We start from the raw sequence: 23,208 nt of genomic DNA on the forward strand, positions 1-23,208 counted from the left end.
CAGGTGGATTGGAGTCAATCCACCTGCCCCACCCTCCAACCCCAAATGGAGCTCCCTCCCCTCCTCTCCTACCCCTGCCATCCTGAAGACAGCCCCAGGGGTGGGGCTGGGCTGATGTAGACCAGCCCTGCTCCTGGGCAAAGCCAAATAGAAGTTAATGAAGGCGCTTCACTTTGGAGTGCTTTCATCTGAACCCTCATTAAATGAGGGTTAATTTTTCTCATGATCAGGCACTTCTAAAATTCTCCGCAGCCATGCTCTTCTGTCAGGGTATGACTAGAGCACATTTAAGGGGCCGATCATGTAACAAACAACTTCTGTCTGCACCCAATATGACGGTGAACTCGCGTGTGTTGGAGTATCTGGGCACTCTGTATTGTGCTAAAAGAATAGCTAGGAATTCATTTTCCATTTCTGCAAAATTTCAGTAAATTTGCAAGCGACTTCTGTGGGAACAAGCTGGGACTTTAGCCTTGACCCTGGAATTGTTACTCATGTAGATTTGACTGTAGTTGTTTCTTGAGCCACTGGTGGACTGACTTCAGGGCTTTCATTGGGGGATGTTTCCATGAAAGGACTGGGATTCAGAAGCAATTAATTTATCTACCAGTTCTGGGTTTGTGTATGTCTGTGGAAACAGGCAAGCAGGAAGGTCTGTTGATTTTTAGGATCAGCAACATATGTTCCCATTACGTTTCTGATGTGTGAAGGAGCTTTGGTTCAGCACTGGACTCTGGAGTCCATGACTGCCTCCACGTGTTGACCGAGTTTCTACAAATAGCATATTGTGCTATTTTGTCCCATAGCATTAGAAAAGTTTCAGGTTTTTTCAGCCAGGCAGATGAAATTGGAGGAAAAGGGAGAAGATTCATTTTCTCACTTCTGCTACCCCTTGGTAAGGAGTAAGGAAGGGGCAGGAAAATGATGAAGATGATAAAGGAGTTGGAAAGCAAACTGCAGGTGGGAGATTGAAAGAATTAGGTGTGTCCACCCTGGAGAAAAGTAGATTAAGGGAGACTTCTAAGACCTATATGATGGAGTGTAGGGTGCAATATATTGCACTTAAGTTCCCAAGCCCACTTAGATACCTAACATGTGGAATAGATTCTGGCCCAAGTTTTTCAGAGCAGGGTATAATCACAGAAAAGGTTTAACTAAGTAACAATGACTCAGTTGAATGTAGTCCCCACAATAGCATGGATATAAACTTTTAACTTACATTTTTCCTTCTTCTACCCATGACTTGGTTGACAAAACCAAGCACTGTCTACAGAACAAACACTATTAAGCAAACTTTGAAAGCTGTAGCAGGGAGTAGGTTAAAAAATTGCTGCATCTCTGAAGCTTGTGACAAAAAAAAACTTTGGAAATTGAATCCTCTGGCTCTGTCTCCCTCCCTGCTGCTCTGAGCTGTCTGCCTGGTCAGCTCTTGGAGTTGATTATGTCTATAGTGGTGTTACTAGAGTTAAACACAGACTGACTGGAAATGAGAGCCGGATCCAAACCAATGTTAACACAGTCTACATCTGTTTGCTTTTTTTTCTGTGGTTGGATATTATCTCAGTATTAAGCCCTCAGTTTTAATCATTCCTTAGTAGGGCAGTCAATTGGGTATTGATCTGATGAATAATTATGTAAATCTTTCAGTCTTTATTCCATGAGGGCCTAAAGAGTGACTAGACTCAAAGAAGCTTGTGCTTGGTTTTTATCTGCTTATGGCTAAGTTTTTCCCTGATTCACCTGGTATTGTATGAGATGTGAGTCAGGCAGTTTCAGAGATGATCCTAGCACCTGTTTCAGAATGTGCTAATGAGACCTCTCCTGATGCATCATTCCCAACTGTGTGATACTACAACATTTATTTTGTGCAGGCATAATACAGTATCTTTTCTAAATGCTCACTCTTTATGAAGCCTCCCATTCACACTAAGTTATGAGAGCAAGAGAAAGTGGTATCAATAAAATGAGTTACATTGTTTAGATAAGTCTGAAGTGTAGCCTACAAATCTTCATGTCTCTTCTGGATGGGAAGGAAGTTGGTTTAATGAACCCAGCTATATTCTAGAATCTACAGGACATTCAGAGTCTCAGTGTCTCAAATTATTGTAGGCATGTACAAAATATGTTCTTGGAAATATCAGTAATATGCATAATTCTGCAGTATGCCGAGTCCCGTAGAATGTTCTGAGTCCTCCTGAAGTCCTTTTGACACTTGAAATCTTGAAGCATTCAGAAACCCTACTTTTTCACCCAAGGAAAATAAATGCAACGAAGTCTCTGCTTCAGCTATTAAAAAGTTGTAAAGTAGACATAGAGAAGAGCAGGAGGAATTTCCAGCAAAGCCAAGTGCTGGTTTTATATTCCTCATTGTTTCCTTGGGGTGGAGGTGGGGGTGTACTTGACCTTCCCGATAAGGAAGAATGGAAGATAAAGACTTCATCGGTCTAAGGATGGATTTGGAGGAGGAAAGGCTGGACACTGGGTTAGGTACACTGTTCAAGTGGATGTTAGCCCAATAAATCCCTCCTGGATGGGTAAATCTACCAAAGTTAGGTGCTTGTTGCTGATATTCTTCTGTAATTTAGAAGTGAATAACCCTGGCTCAAAGGTGGCGTGCGGCACACTTCCCAGAATTCTTTCCCACTCCTGTCTTGCTGTGATCAGGATAGCTGTCTCTCTGTCTGGATTTCCCTTACAGGCTCTTGTCTGTCTCTGGTTAGAGGCTCCTACTCCTTTTGTTATCCCAGCCCTGTTTGTTTCTTTCTTTGCCGCCTTCTCTCTAGGATCGCCCAGTGCAGAATTCTAGCACAGGGGTTTTCAACCTTTTTTAAATAAGTGTACCCCCAGCGGCCAGACACGGAGCTGGGGGCGAGGGGTGGTGGGTGGTGGTGGCAGCTGTCATATGTGAGCTTCTCTCCCAGTCTTGCCCACCCCCCTGCATCTGGCTGGCCAGGTAGGTGGTGCCTGGTAGGTAGTGTGGCCCATAGAGGGGTACCACTGTCCTTGCTCCCCCCTGGCCCTACTCCTGGGAGGCAGTGGCACAGGATGTTGGGTGGCAGTGCTCTGTCCCCGCCCTCCCGTGCATGCATACCCCCTAGCAGGACTGGCCCACAATTTTTTGGGGCCCCTGCAGGATGTAGTTTTGGGGCCCCCTGAAGCAAAGAATCTGGTTGTGGGGGGGAGGTGAGCAGCCGTCCATGAAGCCGGCATTGGGGGGGAGGGTGGGGAGGGGTGTAGTGAGCAGCTGGATGCAGAGGGCACCTTGGCTGTGGGCCCCCCTGTGGCTGCAGGTTTTGCAGGATAGAATGGGCCGGCCCTGCCCCCTAGGGCCTTCCCAAGCACCCCCGGGGTTACACATACCTCTGGTTGATGACCCCTGCTCTAGCATATTCTACTGCTATTTGGGGGGGTCTATTGATATGCTGTATCCCTTTCTATTAGTCTGTTGTGGGAAGTTTCCCTCCTTTCTACTCTTTCCCTGGGAAGTTTCATCTTTGTTCTTCTACAGAGGAGATGAAAGAAGATGTAAAGTCTGGTAAAAACCTGTATTGGTGGAAAGGGTTTTATACCAACACAACATTCTTCATATCTATGTGGCCCTGAGAAAGCCTTTCCACAGTTTCTCAGTGTGAGACACAATTCTTTGTGGGTCTATCATAGATAGACATTACCCTTTTAAACTGGCTGGTTATTGTTTGTTCTCTCTTCCAATCAGTTATTTAATGCCAAGAAACACCCTATTCTTCAGCTACTAATGCTTGTATAACAACAGTTTGTGGCAGCTCTTTTAATGTGGGCTATGGAAAGAATGCAAGGCCCCAGCCAGCCCCATGGATCCTATTCGTGGTTATTGTTTTGCTCTCTACTTCTTGTCCTCTACCAAAGTTTCTCAACATTTTTACACTCTAGGCACTTCATTAGACTCAAGACACCATTTAGAAAATTCCAGCTCTTAGGTTTCACTCAGTTTTTGACTGTAGAAAAATAATAGAAGAATTATTCTTTTGCAAAGAACTCAGAAAGGCCACAACAGGCCAGACATGTTTTTGATGCTGTGGATTTATTTTTCAAATCTCTGGGTTTATATTGTGAATCGTAAGTAGCTGTGTATGCTGCTATGGGTAGCTTTTGGGCAGATCATAGCCAGGCATGTTTGGTCATGCCAGCAGAGCTGACTACTTTTATTTTTGCTGCTGGTTTGGGCTAAGGACTCACTGTTCAGGTCCCTTGCCTCTGCTGTAGCAGAGGTAGGAGATAACACCACAAGGCCACCCAAGGCTTACTAGAAATGCATAATAAACAAAGTTAAACAAATAAACTGTCATTTAGCTCTTTGCTGGCTTCACGTGGCTGTTCCCAGGCTTCACCTTCTGGTCACCTCTTATGTTTCGGAGGCTTTGATGAGACTGCGGGGCTTGTGCAAACAAAACAACCAAGCAAGCAGATGAGAAGCCTTGTCCTCAGCCCCTTCTGGTGGTATCTTGACCCCTGGTAACCTCAGGCAGTCTTGCTCCCTGCCAGTGCAGCCACCTGAGGCTTCTTTCAGCATCTTTTATTCTCCCCCCATGCTGGTCCACGTGGCTAGCTCTTTCTCATTTATCACATCTGAGTTGGCTCTCTTGCTGGAAGGCTCACTGTGTGTCTCTGGATCCTCAGCCTTCAGTGAGTTCTTCCAGATCTGGGGTGGCTGTGGGGAAGTGCTCCCAGGGTGTGGGCCTGGCCCTGTTACAAGTTGTCTGCATGCTTATCAGAGCAAATATTGCATAGTTCCCTGTGTCACCTTTACGAGGATCTCACAGCACCCTGGTTGAGAATCACTGCCTTACACCTCATTGGATTCCCCACATTTGTTTTGCCTCTTAAGTTCTTGATCATTAGTGCACATACTCTTCTGTGGTTGGCGGGCTGCGGGTAGGAGAAGGCAGGAGTAGCAAAAGAGCCTTACCCCAGAACAGTCTTTTTCTAGCTGATCTCTCTCCCTTCCAAAATTGGCAGGCAATTTGGCAGGATGCCTTTTGTTTAGGGGCATTTATAGATGGTGGAAAAGTCAAATAACGTGTTAGACTTTTTCATTTAACCAGTGGGGCTTTTTGTTGTTGTTGTTCTGAAGCAAGCTGAACTACTGTGACTCAAAGAAGCTTTCATAAGCATGCTCAGCGCTGGCTGCCTTTCCTTAGATGACAACCATCATCTGAGCCAAAGTAGCAGGAACTGAGCCAGGAACTTCAGTGCTGTTCAGGGTGTAGCATACTCATGGTGTTGGTGATTTGGAAGCAGAAGAAGATAGATAAGACACTGTGACCAGTGTGATACCTTCACACTGACATCCTCAGGGCAAGGTTGCTGATTCTCACAAATTTATCTGGAGTAGAGAGGTGTTAGTTCCTGCTGCCAGCAAGCTTGTGTTGATGTAAAAAGCTACACCCCTTACATACTTTTCTAGGAAACAAAACTGGGGAAATGTTTGTCCCTGTAATATCCTTATGCTCAATTTGCTGCACAGCTCTGGGGCTAGGGACAGACATTACACATAAACTTAAGTGATCATAAACTGGTTTAAACCTGTAACAGAACCTGAGTTCAGTGCAAATAAACCAGTTTCAAAATGGCTAAAACTGGTTTAAGGTAAACCTGGTTGAATGTAGTATCAGACTAACCTGATTTGGGTCAAACCAGTTTATGCAATGTCTGTCCCAGACCCTTCCTGGTTTAAGTTAAACCAGAGTCCCCCAGCATCACAGATGCTTTGCAGCCCTGGGCTGTGCTGGGCTGTGCTCTCTGCTACAGAGAACAGGGCTAGCTCACCCTTCTGCTCCCTAGCCAGAGCTCCAGGGGAGACTGCAGGCACAGCAGGCTTCCCCCTGCCTCCCCCTTAATGCTCACTGCTCAGGCAGGGACCCTCCCATCTTCCACAGCCTGGGACCCAGCCCCACAGCCCCTAGGCATGTGGTATGCTAGCTAATGGTGGTTACACCTCTTGGCATTGATGTGGTTCTGTGCACTGCCAGGGCACAGAAAAACCTGTCTATGCCTCTGTGACTCTTGTGGACTCAGAGATCTGATTCTTTAGGTTAAGTAGTAGATATTTATGCTTTTTATAGCTAAACATGTAAGGTTTACTTCCCAAAGATGACCCAAATGGAAGCATTACTATGAGGGTGTTTCACAAAGTGACAGCAATTTTGAAATAAAGCCATTTTGTGTGCAATGATCATTTACTGGACCACATCACTGCTCTACATAGTTGTCACTTCTATACATGGTTGTAAATGATAGCTGTATTTAACAATGCCACCATCAATGTTCTCCACTGCTGTGTAGTTTCCTACTCCCTGCACACAAAATGGTTTTATTTTGAAATTGTTGTTACTTTCTGAGATACCCTCATGCATTGGACTGTGCTTTCTATAACCTCTTAGATCGCACTTCGCTTCCGGAATCAGAAACAGAAACCAAGAGCCCTGACACCCATTGTTTTATTGCTGTTTGACAAAAATGCTTGTGCAGCCCTTTCGTTCTCTTTGTGTGTGTGTGTGTGTGTGTCAGCATGCATGTGCAGGGGAAGGTCAATTTTCCTTTATGGGTTTCCCTAAATAGAAGCTAACAGCAAGCTTTCATGTGGGACTTATTACTATAACTGAAGTGGCAGAGGTCTTGATTTAACAAACTTCTTTCTCTAGAAACCAGCTTCATTTGCAAAGGTGTAACCTTAGTACTTATGTGGGAATGGACAACTCAGGATGGTGTAATTCAGGTCTAGGCCTTTCATCTGTAGGTCATCAGTTTGAATCCTGGCCAAAAGTAGATGTTAAAAGTTGTTCCTATCTAAAAGGACATTTGGTATCCTTGACATGGAGTGAATTTGGTAAGTCTCAGTTCTACATGCCATCCCTTGGCTTTGCTCTATCTTGCAAGCTCTTTAGTAGAGCTGTTCAAAAAAATTAATTGAAACAGTGTTTCTTTGAGAGAGCTGTTTTAATTAAATAAATTCTTTTAACAAAACCATTCCAATTTGACCAAGTTTCTTGTGGGTAACGCTAACAGAAGACACTTTTGTCCCCACCACCAAATGAAGACGATGCTTGTACAATAAATCACTAACAGCACAGGACTTCGTGGCACCACGCTGAATTTCTGAGCAGTAATAGGGATAGAATTATGAACTTCTTCCTGCAAAGTTGCCAGTACCACTTGTGCTAAAGAACTGCCCTTCCCTGCAAACATTGACAAGTATCTGGGTAGTTCAGATTTCATCCAGTAGAAGGTCATGGCATGTGATTGTGGGGGGGTGTTTGTGTGTGCATGTTGCTCCACACATGCCTGAACACATATACATACATGTATATAGACACACAGATGCATGTGCCCATGTGTTGACCATTCCATTAAATATTTATGAACAACACAGACTGGATGAACATTTATTGTCATTTGTAGAGAGCTTTGGAATCCTTTAAGAGGCTCCTGGGGAGAGTAAACCAATAGTTGTAGTATATGTAAATAAGGCCAACCCTTAAATAAATCCCACTAAAGAGTCAGTATGGAGCTGTGCATTTTGGGAATCCTTGAAGATGAATATCATACAGCAAGAGCCACATGGCAAAATCATCACATGGAAATAAATATACCCTCCCCCTAAGGAAATGCTGTGCTAATTCTTATGGGTTGCAATGTAACACACAGGATCACTGCCAAAATGCCAGAGTGATGCCTCATGGTACAACTTTTCAGCCAAATGCCAACCCAAAATCTTCTCACAGTATATTGCAGCAGCGATGATGTCACAACCCTCCAACAAAACTTACCTATCCCCTGCTCAGTAAAAAAAAGGCTGACATTCAATCTATGCCAGAACAGAAATAGCCTGAGTAACCTAAGCTCTTAATCACAGCATACTAGGCATTGTAGAGCTCTACTGAAAGCCTGCACCAAGCCGCTTTCATAGGAGCTTTCCTTTCCTTTCCTTTTTCTGATTGAACTCCCTATATATGCACCTTTACACAGGCACATCAGTTATTTTGGGTCAAAGATCAGACTAACATAAACATCCCTAGACCATATGACATTTCCAATTCAGATTGAACCATGATGCCTTGTTTCCCCCTACCTCCGTAATGGGCCAAACTTAAAATCCTTTGAACTTTCTAAGAATCTGAATCCTGATCTATGCCTGAATTTCACAGCTATTTCAGATGCAATTCTAGGGCTTCACTTGCTGGAGCTGGCTACCATGTATGTTCAGATGGGTAGTGGAATGTGACTTCACCAGGTTACTCAACAGGTTATAAACAGATTCTTTGTCCTGTGGTTTGGCTGCAATGTTACACTGGGTCATTTCACAGTGCTTATGTTCTGTTCTTCTAATGGCTGATGCTGTATTATCCCTAGCATCTAAGATATTATTCTGAATTTACACCCTTGAGTTCCAACACTATTGTTTGGAAGGGGCCTCAAAGCTCATCTAGCCCAACCCCTTGCACAGATGCAAGATATGCTTTTCTTAAACCATCTCAAACAAATAACTATCGAGCCTCTTCTTGAAACACCCCAGCAAATTTCACAGCTTCCCTAGGTCTCTTTTGATTGCTGTGGAAATGATGAAAGGGTCTCCCAGGCCATCTTACTTCTTCACTTCTGCATGTTCCCCAAAAAGGAACTTGGGCTCAGATACCAGACCAGATGAGAAGTCAAGAACAGTCTACCCCAGCCATACTATGCTCAGTCTCTAGATCCTAAGTCTCTAGAAAAAAATAGATGCTGATTTGCCCACATCCAGACTAAATGATTGATGACCTCACTTAAAAGAGAAAATTGTAAATGAAGCAAGCACCTTATCCCTCACCCAGCAGCTACTCTAGGTGTGGCCTTGTGGGTTTTCTTGCTGTTGAAAATCATTGTCACAGACATGCAGAGCTTTTCTAGAGTTTACTTGACAGAAAAGTGACAGCTCAATGGTCTTTTTAACTATATAATGGAACAGATAGCAGCACTGATGACAGGACATATGGAACAACTGGGATTAGGATGGAGGCTGCATTACTTTTTCTGATCCAGTGTCATGCAAATATATTTATGTCAATCCCATGTTACCAGTGAGATCATCACACAGTCATCTATATCAGGGGACTCTTTTAGTCCTTTTTGATAGAATTGATTCACCATGGGCAAACTTCAGAAGACTCAGAAACACTTGTTAGATTGAAAGTCTGGGATATTCCAAAGCACCAGAGGAGGTGGGTTCCCATGACAAGTCATCTCTTTTGAAACTCCCTCTCCCCCCAAAAATGTCTGGAACTTACCTTCTTTAAAGCATATTTAAAAGTATTTTGGCTAGTATTTGAGTATTGGATTCTGTCATGGTAATACTAATAGAGATCATTTGCAAGATTTTATGTTGCATCTGAGCTTTGATTCTGAACATGACACACACACACACGTTTCAGAGGTGTCTAGAGATGGTGATTTGTCTTGAGGCCACCTGCATTAATAAACCAACAATCTAATCACGGCCATTTCTTGTAGACAGTGTAAACCAAACTAGATGGGCCCCTGTGCAGGCAAGATTATAAATGAATGCAAATGACTTTTATAGAAATGTCTGTGATAGAAACTATGAAAATATCACAAGCAAGCTCTCAGGGCAGAATTCTCAAATCTGCTGGAGAGCAACATGTGGGGAAAGCAGACTCTTTAGACCCCCCTGTAAGGAGTAGGGAGGAGAATATTTGTCCTTTATTTTAATCCTTTAATGTATCCCTCATCAAGCCAATAGCATCTCTTTTGGTAGAGAAGAGACAAAAACAATTTGTAGTTTATATAAAAGATATCAGGTACTGAGACTTCCGCACAGACCTTGACGTCCTCTCTGGCTCCTAAACTAACACTGTTTAGGAGCTAAGTTTTTCCAGTCCTAAACTAACTGTTGTCTACAGACATTATGCAGGATCTTCTAAAATTCCGGCTTCTACAAGACAGAACAGGAAAAAAATGCTTATTATATATTATAGAACCTCACAAAGAGGTGAATTTCTTTAAAAAACATGTGTTGTTAACACTGTTTTCTATTCCCAGTACTATGAGGGTCTGTTAAGTGATATCATCCAGAAAGCATAATACATGAGCATAGGCTTAACTGTAACTCTGAGTTTAATTTCTACTGAAATCACTTGAGTTTAAAATTAGGAATGTTTTTACAGTCTTTTAAATTCCTTTGTTCTGTCAAATGACAGAGTTTTGCTTTCCATGCTGAAAATGGGGAAGTTTCTTGTTCCCTGAAGTGCCTTGAAGCACTGAGTTTTACAGTCTGGGTATGGCTTCTCTGAAAATTGTCTTCTGGGCTCAGCAGTCTCCTCCTCCTTGTCAGTGGCTGCCTTATCCAAGTGAAACACCTGCGGGAGAAGGTCATGGTGAGGGGAGAACAGAGGCGATTTCTGAGGACCAGCCTTAGAGTGGGGGTACCAGTGTAGCTATGCCAGTTCTAATTCCTCATGTGATGCACTGTGCCAGGGAAGACTTATGCAAATGTCGCTGTCTCCAGTTTTATCAGGGGGAAAAAAAACCAGAATGGCATGTTCTCAGACAGCTACAGACGATCTTAGGTTCAGCTCTGCATACCAAGACAAAGACCTGTAAATTGATTCTGTGTCCAGGGGGAAGCCAGTGAAAGGAAACTGGGGTGGCATTTTTGTTGTTCATGACTTTGCGTTGTTGAGTTATTTTTATAATGTGGTTTTTATCCACAAAAAATTATTGTAAAAATGGCTTTCAGTCTAAGTGTTTATTGTCCCCTGCTCACTCCATAGTGAATGTTCTCAGTTTACAAGGGACAAGTTATTTTTCCAGATTTTTATTCGTAAGACCTGAAAAGACAAGCTAGCTACCTTCTGGCTCAGGCAGCATCCCCAACAAAGAGCAATGCAGATTCTGCAGATGGACTTCATTCAGTTAGTAGGTCTGATGAGGAGCAGGCTAGAATACCAAGGTACGGTCTAAAGCAAAAAAGGTAGAAAAAACATATTTTATTCACTAAAAATAAGTAGTGATGGTGCTGGTGCACACAGGGAAAAGATTAATTAAATTAAAATAGTGCAATGTTTTACAGTCACTTTCCAAAACAAACTTAACATTTTTAACTATTCTTGTGGCTTTACATCCGTATGAGAAGCTACTTAAAAACAGCAAACATAAATAGGCTGCAGCCTTTCTTCCTCTTCTAGTGTTTCCCTCTGACCACAAGTGATATTTCCTTCCCAGGCAAGACTTAGTCTCAGAGGAGATGAAATACTGCAGAGATGTTTCAGACCCAGTGGACATCTGCCTTGTAAAAGGACCATGCTAGGCTGTGAAACATGACATGCCTGCTCCACGCATGCCACAGCCCAAAATGGATGACTCAGGGTGGTGCTGGCTACAGGCCAATAAGCACACCCAAGTCAGCACTGATGGTGGCTACATTACATTCATTCCAAAGTATAACGTGCAAAGAGAGAGTGACTTGCTTTGTTGCCTGTGCTCCCCAGCATAGTCCTTTGACATGCCCTTTGTTGCAACTCAAAAGACTTTCATAAGGTTCTCCTAATTTGGGTGTGAATATTTTTCATGTCATTTTAGAGCTATATTATAGCACTCTTTCCAGAAAAGTGAATGTTCTTTCACAAGGACAAGTATTCTCACTGAATGTACTTTAGATGTGACTATTGACATTAATAAAGCTAGGGTAACATTTCTTTCATTTGTCAACAAGGCAGGGTACCTAAGAATAGTGCCCTGATGCATCCATTCCTTGGAGTGGAGATAGGGCAGGAATTCAAGTTTGTCTCAGCCCTTTGTTTTTTTGAGGAGGATATAGCAATTGCAAACTTTTTGGGTGGTGTATTAAAGAATCCACAAGTGTCTCTGCTGTCCTCCACCACTGAGATACCTGCAGGGCAGGTATGCCATATAGTCTGTCAAACTAATGGGTTTCTCTTTCTCAGAATCAGCATGCATCCAAATCTGTCAAGTGGTAGTTTTTGAGCCTGCTGTACTCCTGCTATAATTCTTCATGCCACTGCTATACCTATTGATGGTTAGGTCCATTGCAGGTGCATCTACATGTGCCATTAAGTGAAGGTGATGTGTTAAACTCCAGCGCAGTCTGTGCTGGAGTTTTGGTGCCTTAATGGTATGTGTAGATGCTCAAACTGCTGCAGTCCAGGACGCATGTAAAGACACTGTGCCCAGGACCACAGCAGTTTGAGTCAAGGCAGAGCAGCCCCAGGCTGGCAGCAGGCCTGGGTGGTCAGCCCTGGGTGGGGAGGCAGTGTCAGGCAGCAGCAGGGCTGGCTGGGGCATGAGAGTGCCCCAGTGTGAGGAGCCCTGTCAGTAGGTGGCAGGAAGAGGTCTGGCACAGTGTATGCCTGGGTCAGTGTTCACATGAGTGTTTAGATGCAGTTATTTTTGCCCCAGTAAAAGAGTACTGTCCCCAGCAGTGCTATCTTACAGCAATGACAATTAGTTTGCTGCAGTCTAATAGTGTTTCATATGTAGACTGTGATGTTTTACACTGCAGCAAATTAGTGTGCTGCACAGTTAAGTGCATATGGAGAGGCATCCACTGGGTGCCTCTACAACTGCAATTAATGCTATTTGGGTTTACTGCACAGTCAAGCAACTCTGGGCAGACATCCACACATGCAGCCATTTGGGAGCAGATTTGCTGCTTATTAAAGTAGCCTGCTCCAGGCCTTTTCCTGCCCTACTCTGCCCCCTGCAGCAGCTAGGCAGAGCTGGAGGCTCCAGCCACAGCTTCCTGGCTGCCAGGGGCACTCTTTCAAATGCAGCCCTGTGTGGTGCTCTCTGGCCACCTGTTTTTCTGGCCGAGAGCAACCTACAGTGTGCTGGCACAGCCCTCTGACTTTGTTTACAGATTCTGTGCCCATTGTGCAATGGATGCTCTACCCCCAGGCCCGTCAGTGACGACCCATGCCATGAGCTTCTGCTGGGCTTTACCACTGCAGCAACTGCCAAATGGCCCAATACGTCTTGACCCTGTCTGCCCCCCTGTGCTGCACAGCCGATCAGCGTCTGCATGTGCAATACTGTGCAGTAACTACTGCATGGCTAATTTACTACCTGCATTTGCAGGTAGTAAACTAACTGTGCAGTAAGCACTGCATGTGTAGACAGTGATGCTTTACAACACAGTAAATTAGTCTGCTGAGCAGTCAAGTGTCTCCTGTAGATGCACCCAGTATGTACTTTTTCTTTTAGCAATTAAACTACTGTGCTTTCCAAGGAGACAATTCACTCTTGAGAAACTATTTAGATGTTAAGATTCACTCTTTCCTGTTTACACACTTGATAGTGAAGCATCATCTGTATGGTCAAAGAGCTTATCTTTTATGTAGTACCAAACAGGTCCATGGCATGACCCAAACAGGTAGACAGATCTGGGTCAGAAATCACAGCCTCAGATCAGGATGTAGCTGAACTTAGGTGAAGATTAATTCTGCATTAGCTGAATGAATTCCTCCAATGGGCCAAATCCCTTAAATCTTAATTGTTTGGGAAAAAACAACTTAGTATTTGTGACAGATCAACTCAACTCATCCCTAATATTGCATCTTTACTGTTTTCTTTTTCTGTTTTATAATATGCCTCAGGAAAAGCAAACAATTTGTGTTTGAAAACTCAGTCCATTTGTATTCAACTAAAAGCTGCCTAAAATCCTCCAAGTTCTCCACAGCAGAAGTGCAGCACTGGCAACAACAGCTGAGGTCCCTGTCCCCAACTATGTCCCAAGTGTTACAGCCCTAACCTGGAAGGACCACACCTGGGAGTGGTAAGGGAGCTCAGTGACCACTGCTCATGCTGGCATTGTTCTCTGCTGAACATAAATAATGGGGCTTGTCTGTTAGAAACTGAAAATCACTTATCTATGGGCTACCAGCCCTCCCAAATACATGGTAACAATTTCTGACCACAAACAGCCAGCGCTGGATTTAGGCCTGTGGGTTACAGCAATAGGCTACCCAATTCTGTAACCCTGAGTCTTCAATTATGCTTCAGGAGCATTTCTCATGGAATTTTGTAGAAAGGCTGTAGTTCATTATCACAGATATCTCCCATTCTTGGCTGCCCAGGAAGCCAGCTTCAGAGAGAAGGACCTACATAAACCATAAGCTGTGGCTGAGAGGTTAGAGCACTGTGCTGAGAAGTCTTACAGATGATCCCATGGAGATCCAAATCACCTCTATATAAGGGGCGGGGGCTCTGCCCTGTTTCTTATGCTTCCTGTACAACTGGTTTAACTGGTAGGTTATTGGACTAAAAGTTGGAAGAACCCCTCACTACTCATGGGTTTTTGTGGCTTCTTTTGGCTCATGCTAACCCAGGGCAGGAAGGTATGGAGCCACATATCTACCCAGTGAGAGCACAGCATACTGCACGTGTGATACAGAAGGAAGTGACACAAGACTAGCGAACAGGCCAGCAAACAAGGGAGTTTGAATGGGACCCCTTAGTGGGAGAGGAACAGGAAGCTTTGGTTGCCAGGTAAAAGGGTTTGTGGGTGCTGGTGAGTAAGAAGGCCTGCCTGGCTTGGGCTTGGTGACATAGCTTCACTTTGGGAGTCATTTTATAGTGTTGTTTGGAGGAGTGAACAGAAGAGCTCCCAGATATAAAGTCCAGCAGCTGATTGAGCTGATTACAGCCGATTGCAGTGTGACTTGCCTAAGCAGAAAGGCAAGAAGTCAGTGACATAGGAGTACTTGACACAGGGCCAGTGAGGAGGGGAGTTTGAGTGGGGAATTTGCTGGGGACTTTGCCTGGACACTTTCTTCATTGTACGCTTGCTAAGCTGAAGCAGGAAAAGGAGACAGAGGGAATATTTCAAAACTACCCACAGAAGAAGAAAAAGGAGCTAGCAGAAATAGCAACAGGACAGTTGGAAGATGTCATAATGCCAAAGCCCTTGCTGCTACCTGTTTTTGTCATCTCTTCTGAACCTGAGGCTGTCCATCTGGAGAACTGGCACTGGATGATAAGGAGCTCACTCCAGTAGCAGGAGAGGCCATTGGAGTGAGGATAGAGACCTCTGCTGCCAAAAGGAAGTAATGGGTGATGGTGATTGGGGACTTCCTCCTGTGGGGCATCCATCTGCTGGCCTGACCTGTTGGTTTGGGAACTCTGCTGCCTGGAGCTCACATCCAAGATGTCACAGAAAAGTTGCTGAGATGCTTCTGGCCCTCTGACTACTATCCCATGCTGCTCATCCTTGTGGGCACTAATGATACTTGCCAGGGGAGACCTCAAGCAGATCAAGAATGACTAAATGGCTTTTGGCACAAGGGTGAAAGGGATGGGAACCTAGTGGTGTTCTCACTGATCCTTCGTTTCAAGGGTAAAGGCGCAGCTAGGGACAGATGCATCCTGGAGATCAAAATTTAGCTGCACAAATGGTATTGTTAGCAGGGCTTTGGCTTCTTCAGCCATGGGATAGTGTTCCAAGAAGTGGACTTCTGGAAAGAGATGGGGTCCACCTAATGAAGAGAGGTTAGAGTGTCTTCAGATACAGGCTTGCTAACCCAGTGAGGCGGGCTTTAAACCAGATTCTCCTGGGGATAAAGAACCCCCCCCAGAGGTAAGTAAAGAGCCAGAACACATGCATAATAACTTAGTAAAAGGAAACAATAGTGGAAGTCTTAGCAATGCTCTTGTGGAAAAGACTGGATGATCAGTTAAATATGTGAAAGGTTTATATACTAAGGTGAGAAGCAAGGGGAACAAACAGGAAGAAATGAAGGTCCTAGCACAATCACAGAATTATGATATAATTGAGATTACAGAGATGTGGTGGGATAAATCATGGCTGGAGTATGGTCATGAATGTATATTGTTCAGGAAGGATAGGCAGGAAATAAAAAGAGGTGGTCTTAGCCCATATATAATGGCAATGGCTACATGTTCTGAGGTACAGTATGAAGTGGAAAGTAGATCTGTTGAAAGCTGCTTGTGTGAGAGCAACAGTTGAGATGTCATGATGAACGTCTGCTACAAGCTGCCAAACCAGGAGGAGGTGGTAGATGAAGTCTTCTTTAAACAACTGATAGAAACTTCTAAATCACAGGACCTGCTTCTCCTGGGAGACTTTACTTATTGGGACATCTACCAGAAGGCAAACACAGTAGGCTTCCTATACACATGTTTGGGGGAGGGGAGGAGCCTAGCATTTTAATTAGAGTAGTTCCTGGGCAGCCGCTGTAATTAAAATGCTGCAGCACAATATGTATTAAGCCCCTGCATGTTTAGAAATGGCCACAGGATGCTTTATCTAAACCTCATTTGACCAGGTTTAGTTAAATTAATCGAGTCTGTTCTGATGCATTCTAATTAGAATGCCAAGGAGCACGTGTATAGGCAGCCATAATGCACAAGCAATCCAGCAGGTTCTTGGAGTGTGTTGGGGATAACATTTTGAGACAGAAGACAGACAGTCCAACTAGGAGAGAAGCTCATCTTGATTTGCTGTTCATAAACAGAGAGGAATTAGTTGAGAATGCGATGGTGGAAGGCAACTTGAGTGGCAGGGACCATAAAATGACAGGGTTCAAGATCCTAAGTAGTGGAAAGAAGGAGAGCAGCAGTATAAAGACATGCGACTTCAGAAAAGGAGACTTCAGCAAACTCAGGAAACAGGTGGGCAGGATCCTGGGAGGCAAGTCTAAGAGGTAAATGAATCCAGGAGAGCCAACTGTACTTTAAGACAGCCCTTTTAAGAGTGCAGGAGAAAGCTATCATGATGCAACAAAAATGGAGAGTTCAGTAGGAGCCCAGCCTGGCTACACAATTTCTTCAATAAGCTGAAATTCAAAAAGGAATCCTACAAAAGTAGAAACCTGTCATAGTACTAGGGAAAAGTATAAGTGAATTGCACAGGTATTCAGGAAGACAATTGGAAGGCCACAGCACAATCTGAGATGCAACTGACAAGGGCCATAAAAGTAAATAAAAAGGGATTCTACAAGTATATCAAGAGTAAGAGGATGTCACGGAGCTGGGTCCTAGAAGCAGCCATGATCTCCCCTAGAGCCCCCTACTGTGCCAACTTTCCTTCAAGCACCTTCAAAATCTCGCCCACCATGTCTTGATCTTACTATGGGGTTTCCGTGCACCCCAGCCTTATGGGCAATGCATGGCTCCAACCACCCCTTTGCCTCAGTCCAAGCCTCACTGATATCTCAGACGTTGTTTGGTTTGTCTGGCTCTCTGTGCCCTCTCTGGCACTTGGGCTCTCTGCAGCCCTTGTCTCACAACTGCGCCCTCTAGCGCTTCTCGTCACCCCCTTTGCTCTGGGGTTACTGCAGCCTTGGGGCTCTGGTAGCTGTAGCAGTGCCTGGCCCCAACTCTCCTCCTTGGGGTCTCAACCGACCGCTGGGCTCAGGCAGCCTCAGCCTTACCTGGCCTCCAATTCTCCGCTCCCCTTCTCAGGGCTGGGGTCAGTGCACCCCCAAATGCTGCACCCTCTCTGGCACCAGGGTCCCCACACTACCGTGGAGCCCCTATGAGGCCTCCTCCAACCCCTAATAGCCTCACCCAAACCACCAGTTGTAAACAGCAAACCATCAACACAAACTCAAGCCCCTTGGCTGCAACATAAATTCAAGCCACCTGGCTATAACTACATTCAAGCCTATCACAGGGTTTCTCCCACTCTCACCCATAACAACTGCCTGTGCATCCTGGCCTCTTCCTTTTCCTCACTCCAGCAGAGTTCCCACCCCTACAGCTACTGGCAGGGAACTGCCTCTCTAGCCTCAGCCTGGCATTATATATAGGTCAGGCCCTGCCCCCTTCCGGTCAGCTGACCCCCAGCGGTTGCCCTAGCAACCAGCACTTGTGCCTCTTTAATACTACTCTGGCTTCCCTGGTAACTAGCAGCCGGGCTCCCCACTCACTGCTAGGGCTCTCTCCCTGGCTGTTTCTGCTCTAAGGAGCAGGGCACCTGCATGCTCTGCAACACACCTCCCCTCTTTATAGGAGCAGAGTACCTGCGTGCTCTGCGACAGAGGAAGACCAGAGAAACCATAGGTCCTTTATGGAATGCAGAAGACAATTTAGTTACAGATGATGCAGAGAAAGCTAAGGTATTTAATGCCTTTTTTAGTCTTCACAAATAGGAGCAGCTATCAGATGATGAGTACTGTTGAAAGCGAAGATTGGGAAGGAGACAAACAACCTAGAGTGATGGCAGAATAGGTTAGGATTACTTAAAGCAGCTAGAGACTTTTAAGTCAGCAGGGCCAAATAGGATGCACCTTAGGGTACTGAAGGATCTGGCTGAGGCTATTTCAAAGCCACTAGCTATTCTCTTTGAGGACTTGCAGAGGTCAGTTGAGGTCCCAGAAAAGGGTAAATGGCCCATCTTTAAGAAAGGGAAGAAGGAGGATCCAGGGATTTATAGATGAGCCAGTCTGACCTTGATGTGTGGAAAGATCATGGAGCAGGTTCTCAAGGAATCCATTGTGAAGCCCCTAGAGGAGAACAAGGTGACCAGGAAAAATCAACATGGATTCACCAAGAGTAAGTCATGCCTGACCAATCCAGTTTCCTTCTATGATAATGTGACATGCTCACTTTATGGGGGGAGAGCAGTGATATACCTACTCACAGTGATGTGATATACCTTGGCTTTAGCCAGGCTTTTGACACTGTCTCCCATGAATTCTCATTAACAAGCTAAGGAAACATAGATTAGATGAAAGTACTGTGAAGTGGATATATACTGGTTGGATCATTGTGCTCAACAAGGGGTGGATCTACATGTGTACATTTACTGTGCAGTAACCAAAATTATTGCACAGTAACCAAAAATTACTGTGCAGTATGGGTGGTGTGTACACATACATGTCTATATGCACAAATAAAATGGCAATTTACGCTGACTTGGGCATCATGCAGGTATCAAATTTACGCCCAATTTGTTATCTTACAGTAACATATGTGTAGATGCCTTACTGCACAGTAACACTGTGTGTATGAACTGATTTGGGACTAGCTTTAGTCCCAAGTTGGTCCACATACAGCATTACCTGGGTTTGGTGCTGGTCAACATATTCTTTAATGATTTGTATGACGGGATTTATTGCACTCTTAACAAACTTATGGAAGATACCGAGTTGGGTGGAGTTGCAGACACGTTAGAGGGCAGGGCTGGGACACAAACTAACCTGAATAGACTGGGAAAATGCTCCATAGTCAATCAAGCTGCAGCAGGGGAAATTTAGATTGGAAATTAGGAGGCACTTTCTGACTTGTGTGTGGATAAACATTAGAACAGGCTACCTAGAGAAGCTGCAGTCTCCATCCTTGGAAATTTTCAAGACCAGATTCGGCAGGCACTTGGCTGGGATGGTTTATTCAGGGATGATCTAGCCTTAATCAGAGGGCTGGGCTAGATGACCTTGTGAGGTCTCTTCCAGCCCTACTCTCCTATGATCCTATGTTCCTATGTTCATTTGCTATGTAAATGACCATCTTACATATGCAGCAGGATTGCAAACTGTGTGTAAATGTCTCAAATAGCAGTTATGCAGCTAGAAAACTGCCACTTGCGTGCATGAATTGGAACTGCATTCTGCTGTAAGTGTCCTTGCTAAGATGCTAAGAAATCAGAACAAACAGGAATGGATTATTGTGGTACCAGAATAAGGGTGTAAACCTCTGCTGTATTAAGAAGAGTAGCAAAAGTTTGCAACTGGCTCCTCAATGGCTATTGCAATGTGAATGTATAAGCAAATGAATAAATACGGTCCACAAGCCATTATGCCTACTTCTGCTCACACAAATGACTTTGTTTTTGAATTGCAGGGGTTGCTTAAAGTAAAAAATGCTGAATGTTGAAAACATATTAGGACACCATTTCTACTGCATCTACTTCATTGAACTATTTTTAACTGCTCCCTAAGGATGGGCAGCAATGAGGACAAGGAAAAGTATGAGAGGAAATTCTAAATACACAGAGGACGAGTTAGACATCAGGCATGCACCTACAGTATCAACTCACATAACAGGTAAGAGGCTCTGCAAAAGGGGGATGGGATTTCATTTGTATTTTCTTTGTTGACAGTGATGGAGGGAATTCACCAAATATGAAAAAATATCTTTATAGAAGGAAAAACAGAGTGACTATGTATTTAGCCTGATCCTGATCTTTTTCAGGACCAAATCTGGAGTAACTCTACTGAAGTTAATGGCTTTATACTGCTGAGAGAATAGAATTAGAGTTCTCTACAACCATGTTAGTTTGAGGAAAGATTGGATGAGTCTTTTAGTTGCATCAGGAGAGTCAGAACCATTTCATCTGATGAACAAACTAGATCTGAGTAACCCACTGGAAGAAGCCTGTCTCTTGAAATATCTCACATATTGACTAGCTCCAAGATATTTTGAGAGCATTAACCAAAATATCACTTCAAGTAGTCTAGATATATAAGGTTGAGTTGAGTCAAACTGAAATCCTGGATTTAAACACTACAAGAGATCAACTCTGAATCCAAACTTCATAGCTGGATCCATCTGATATAGGAAATAGCTGTGGATCCAAGCTTTGGAACTTTGGCCCCTCAATAAATTATCCAGTGCAATTCTGTTAGGCTAGGTAGCTCAAGATTAGACTTAATACAGGGAACTAATTTTTGCTGTTGCCATAGACAGTGATTTATCAACCTTTGCTGCATTTTATGCAATAGTCTGCTCAAACTATTGAATATGTGTGAGAGAGAAAATCAGACTTAGCTCAGGGAGCTCAATGCCTGCACTGGAGGCAAAGGAAGAGCTTCATCAGAGTCACCAGAGTCTAATATACTCAGAGCCCTGGTTTGTTTCCACAGGCTTGTGTAATAGAGGAAGGAGCCATTAAAATGTGCCCCTCAGTTTGCACATCCAATACATCTGTGCACTTTCTGACTGGATTACTAAGAATTGTTGCCTTCTGTTATCAAAACTTCTGGGAATTGAAAACAACTGTGGCTTCTCCTTCTCTCGCAGGTGTGAAGTAGTCCCCCTAGGCTAGCCTGCCTTCTGCTGGCTATGTCGATACTAGCAGCCTCTTCAGTTTCAGTATATAGATTATACTATCTTCTGAAACCTCTGGCTCAAATATTTTGCAACAACAGCATTTATTCCAAGCAAGTCTTCCTGTCACACAAGTGGATGGTCTGTTATCCAAATGGATACCTATTCTAGCACTTGATAATAGAACAGCACCTAGCAGTGTTAACAAACAAAGAACAGCAGCAACGCCCTGAAATCTGGCTCTTAAATCCATATTTAAGAATCAGAATAAATGATCAGAATATCAAATAATGCACTAAAGTGGAGAGAAATGGTTGGATGCTCAGCTCCTCTGAAAATCTAACTACAGAATGCACTGCATTCAAAAGCTTGTCTAAGTTTATCCCAACCATGCAGTTGGTCCAATAAAAGATACCACCAAATTCCTTGCCTCTTACTTTTTTTAAATGCATTTAAATGGATTTAGGAATCCAATTGTGTTTTCCCATTTTCTAGCATATAACTTAAATGGATTTTTACTTAAGTCTTTCTTACAGTGTTCCCACACTAGGAAAAGTATGTTTTTTGCTATCTTTTAGCAAAAGCATGCTAACTAATGTGATAAAAGCCTGGTAACAACAAAGTGCCAAATTTTATTTCACCTTTGTTCTCCCATGGGACACTTATATAGCCACAGAAGTACAGTTTTGGGCACTTACACAGCTTTTAGATTCTATTTCCACTTGTGATAGAATGGGATTACCCAAGCACATGTGTTCCTGTCAGATTTTAAAACAAGAAGGAAGAAGGGTGGGGGCTGAGTTTTTTATGCTGGCCTGTGCTCCCTATGGGACATGAATTATCCCAGTGCTGTTTATTCATTTTATCTAATTAATATTAAATGCAAGATGCAGAAAAGCCTTCAAGGACAAGAGCAAATCCCCAGGGTCCCCTTTCTGCCAGGGCAATATCTACCTCATTTAGCCACTCTTTCTCCAGCTTGTTCTCTACCTGGCCTCTTATATGTCCCTTTCTTGGATACCCAGTAGGCCCATTTCTAGAGGAGGAGTGGAGAGGAATCCAGGAAATGCTATCCCATGGCCTGGTAGCTAGAACATTTTGCTGGGAAGTGGGAGATGCAAGTGGCCAGAATACAGTCTGCTGTGTGTGTCCTAAAAGGAAACACCAGGTGAGTGTAGTAGCTATCAAAGTGCAAATAGAATCCAAACTGTATGTAAGTGCCAGAAATTGCACTTATGACACAACACAAGTTTCACATACATAAAGATGAAATAATATTTGGCACACAGAATTTATTCATTTCATACATTAGTGGGTCAAGAAAACACTCTAGACAAAGGTAGTTACCCTAAGTTAAAAACAGACATTGGACATGCAGACAGAAGTTATGTTTGTCGTTGACTGGCCCCTTAAAAGTGCTCTATAGCCATGCCCTGGCAGAAGTACATGACTGCAGAGCACTTTAATTTGTCCCAATAATGGGACAAATTAACCCTCATTCAATGAGGGCTCAAATGAAGGCACTCTAAAGTAGAGCACCTTCATTAACTTCTGTTTGTCCCTGCCCCCAAAGCTGTCTTCAGGATGGGAGAGGGAGAAGAAAGTGGATGAAGCTCCATCCACGGTTTGCCCAGCCTGAGCTGAAGGGGGGTTGTGGATTGGAGCCCCCCACCTTGGGGAGGCTCCAATCCACCTGCCCCACCCTCCCTTCCCTGCCTCCTATCCTGAAGACAGCACCAGAGTTGAGGGGTGGGGAGCAGGGCTAGGGAAGAGAGGCTGCAGACAGGCATCCTTTCTCTCCTAAGTTGGGTCCAAAGTGGAACTCAATTGTCCTCCCCCCTCCAAACCAAACAATGAACATCTGTTGGGTTGTAACTCACAGCACTTTCTGTGAAGTGCTATAAGTTACAGCAGGGACATCTGCACATCTGTCAGCACCCTGTATTTCTCCAGGTTCAAGACCTTTTATTCTGGGATCCTACAGAAGGACAAGCCATTGTCCTACTTTAAGAATCTGTGACTATCTTAATTAACACTTTTCCCCAGGACATTTGTAGCTAATTCCAGTTAACTGCCATTCAAGCTGCATGTGTAAACAGTGTCTCCCTTCTCTCCCCTCCCCCACTTCAATGAGAGTGAACCCCAGCCCTCCCC

General features: G+C 44.0%; 2 protein-coding genes across 2 annotated transcripts in view; one reads left to right on the forward strand and one right to left on the reverse strand.

The window, feature by feature from the left end:
- CUNH10orf71 (chromosome unknown C10orf71 homolog) overlaps positions 1–23,208 on the forward strand; it is a 33,856-nt gene that overhangs the window by 4,801 nt on the left and 5,847 nt on the right. Inside the window, exon 2 of the mRNA XM_019502568.1 lies at positions 19,849–20,051. The gene's annotated coding sequence lies outside the window, so the exon portion shown is untranslated. The remainder of the gene's footprint in view (positions 1–19,848; positions 20,052–23,208) is intronic.
- The window catches only part of DRGX (dorsal root ganglia homeobox), a 137,795-nt gene continuing 123,737 nt past the window's right edge, over positions 9,151–23,208 (reverse strand). The window contains exon 7 of the mRNA XM_019502571.1: positions 9,151–10,388. Within this exon, the coding sequence (XP_019358116.1) occupies positions 10,372–10,388 (17 nt within the window). The 3' untranslated portion in view covers positions 9,151–10,371. The remainder of the gene's footprint in view (positions 10,389–23,208) is intronic.

Source organism: Gavialis gangeticus, unplaced genomic scaffold (genome assembly GCF_001723915.1).
Source record: "Gavialis gangeticus isolate Ggan-Ray unplaced genomic scaffold, GavGan_comp1, whole genome shotgun sequence".
NCBI classification, from domain to species: Eukaryota; Metazoa; Chordata; order Crocodylia; family Gavialidae; genus Gavialis; species Gavialis gangeticus.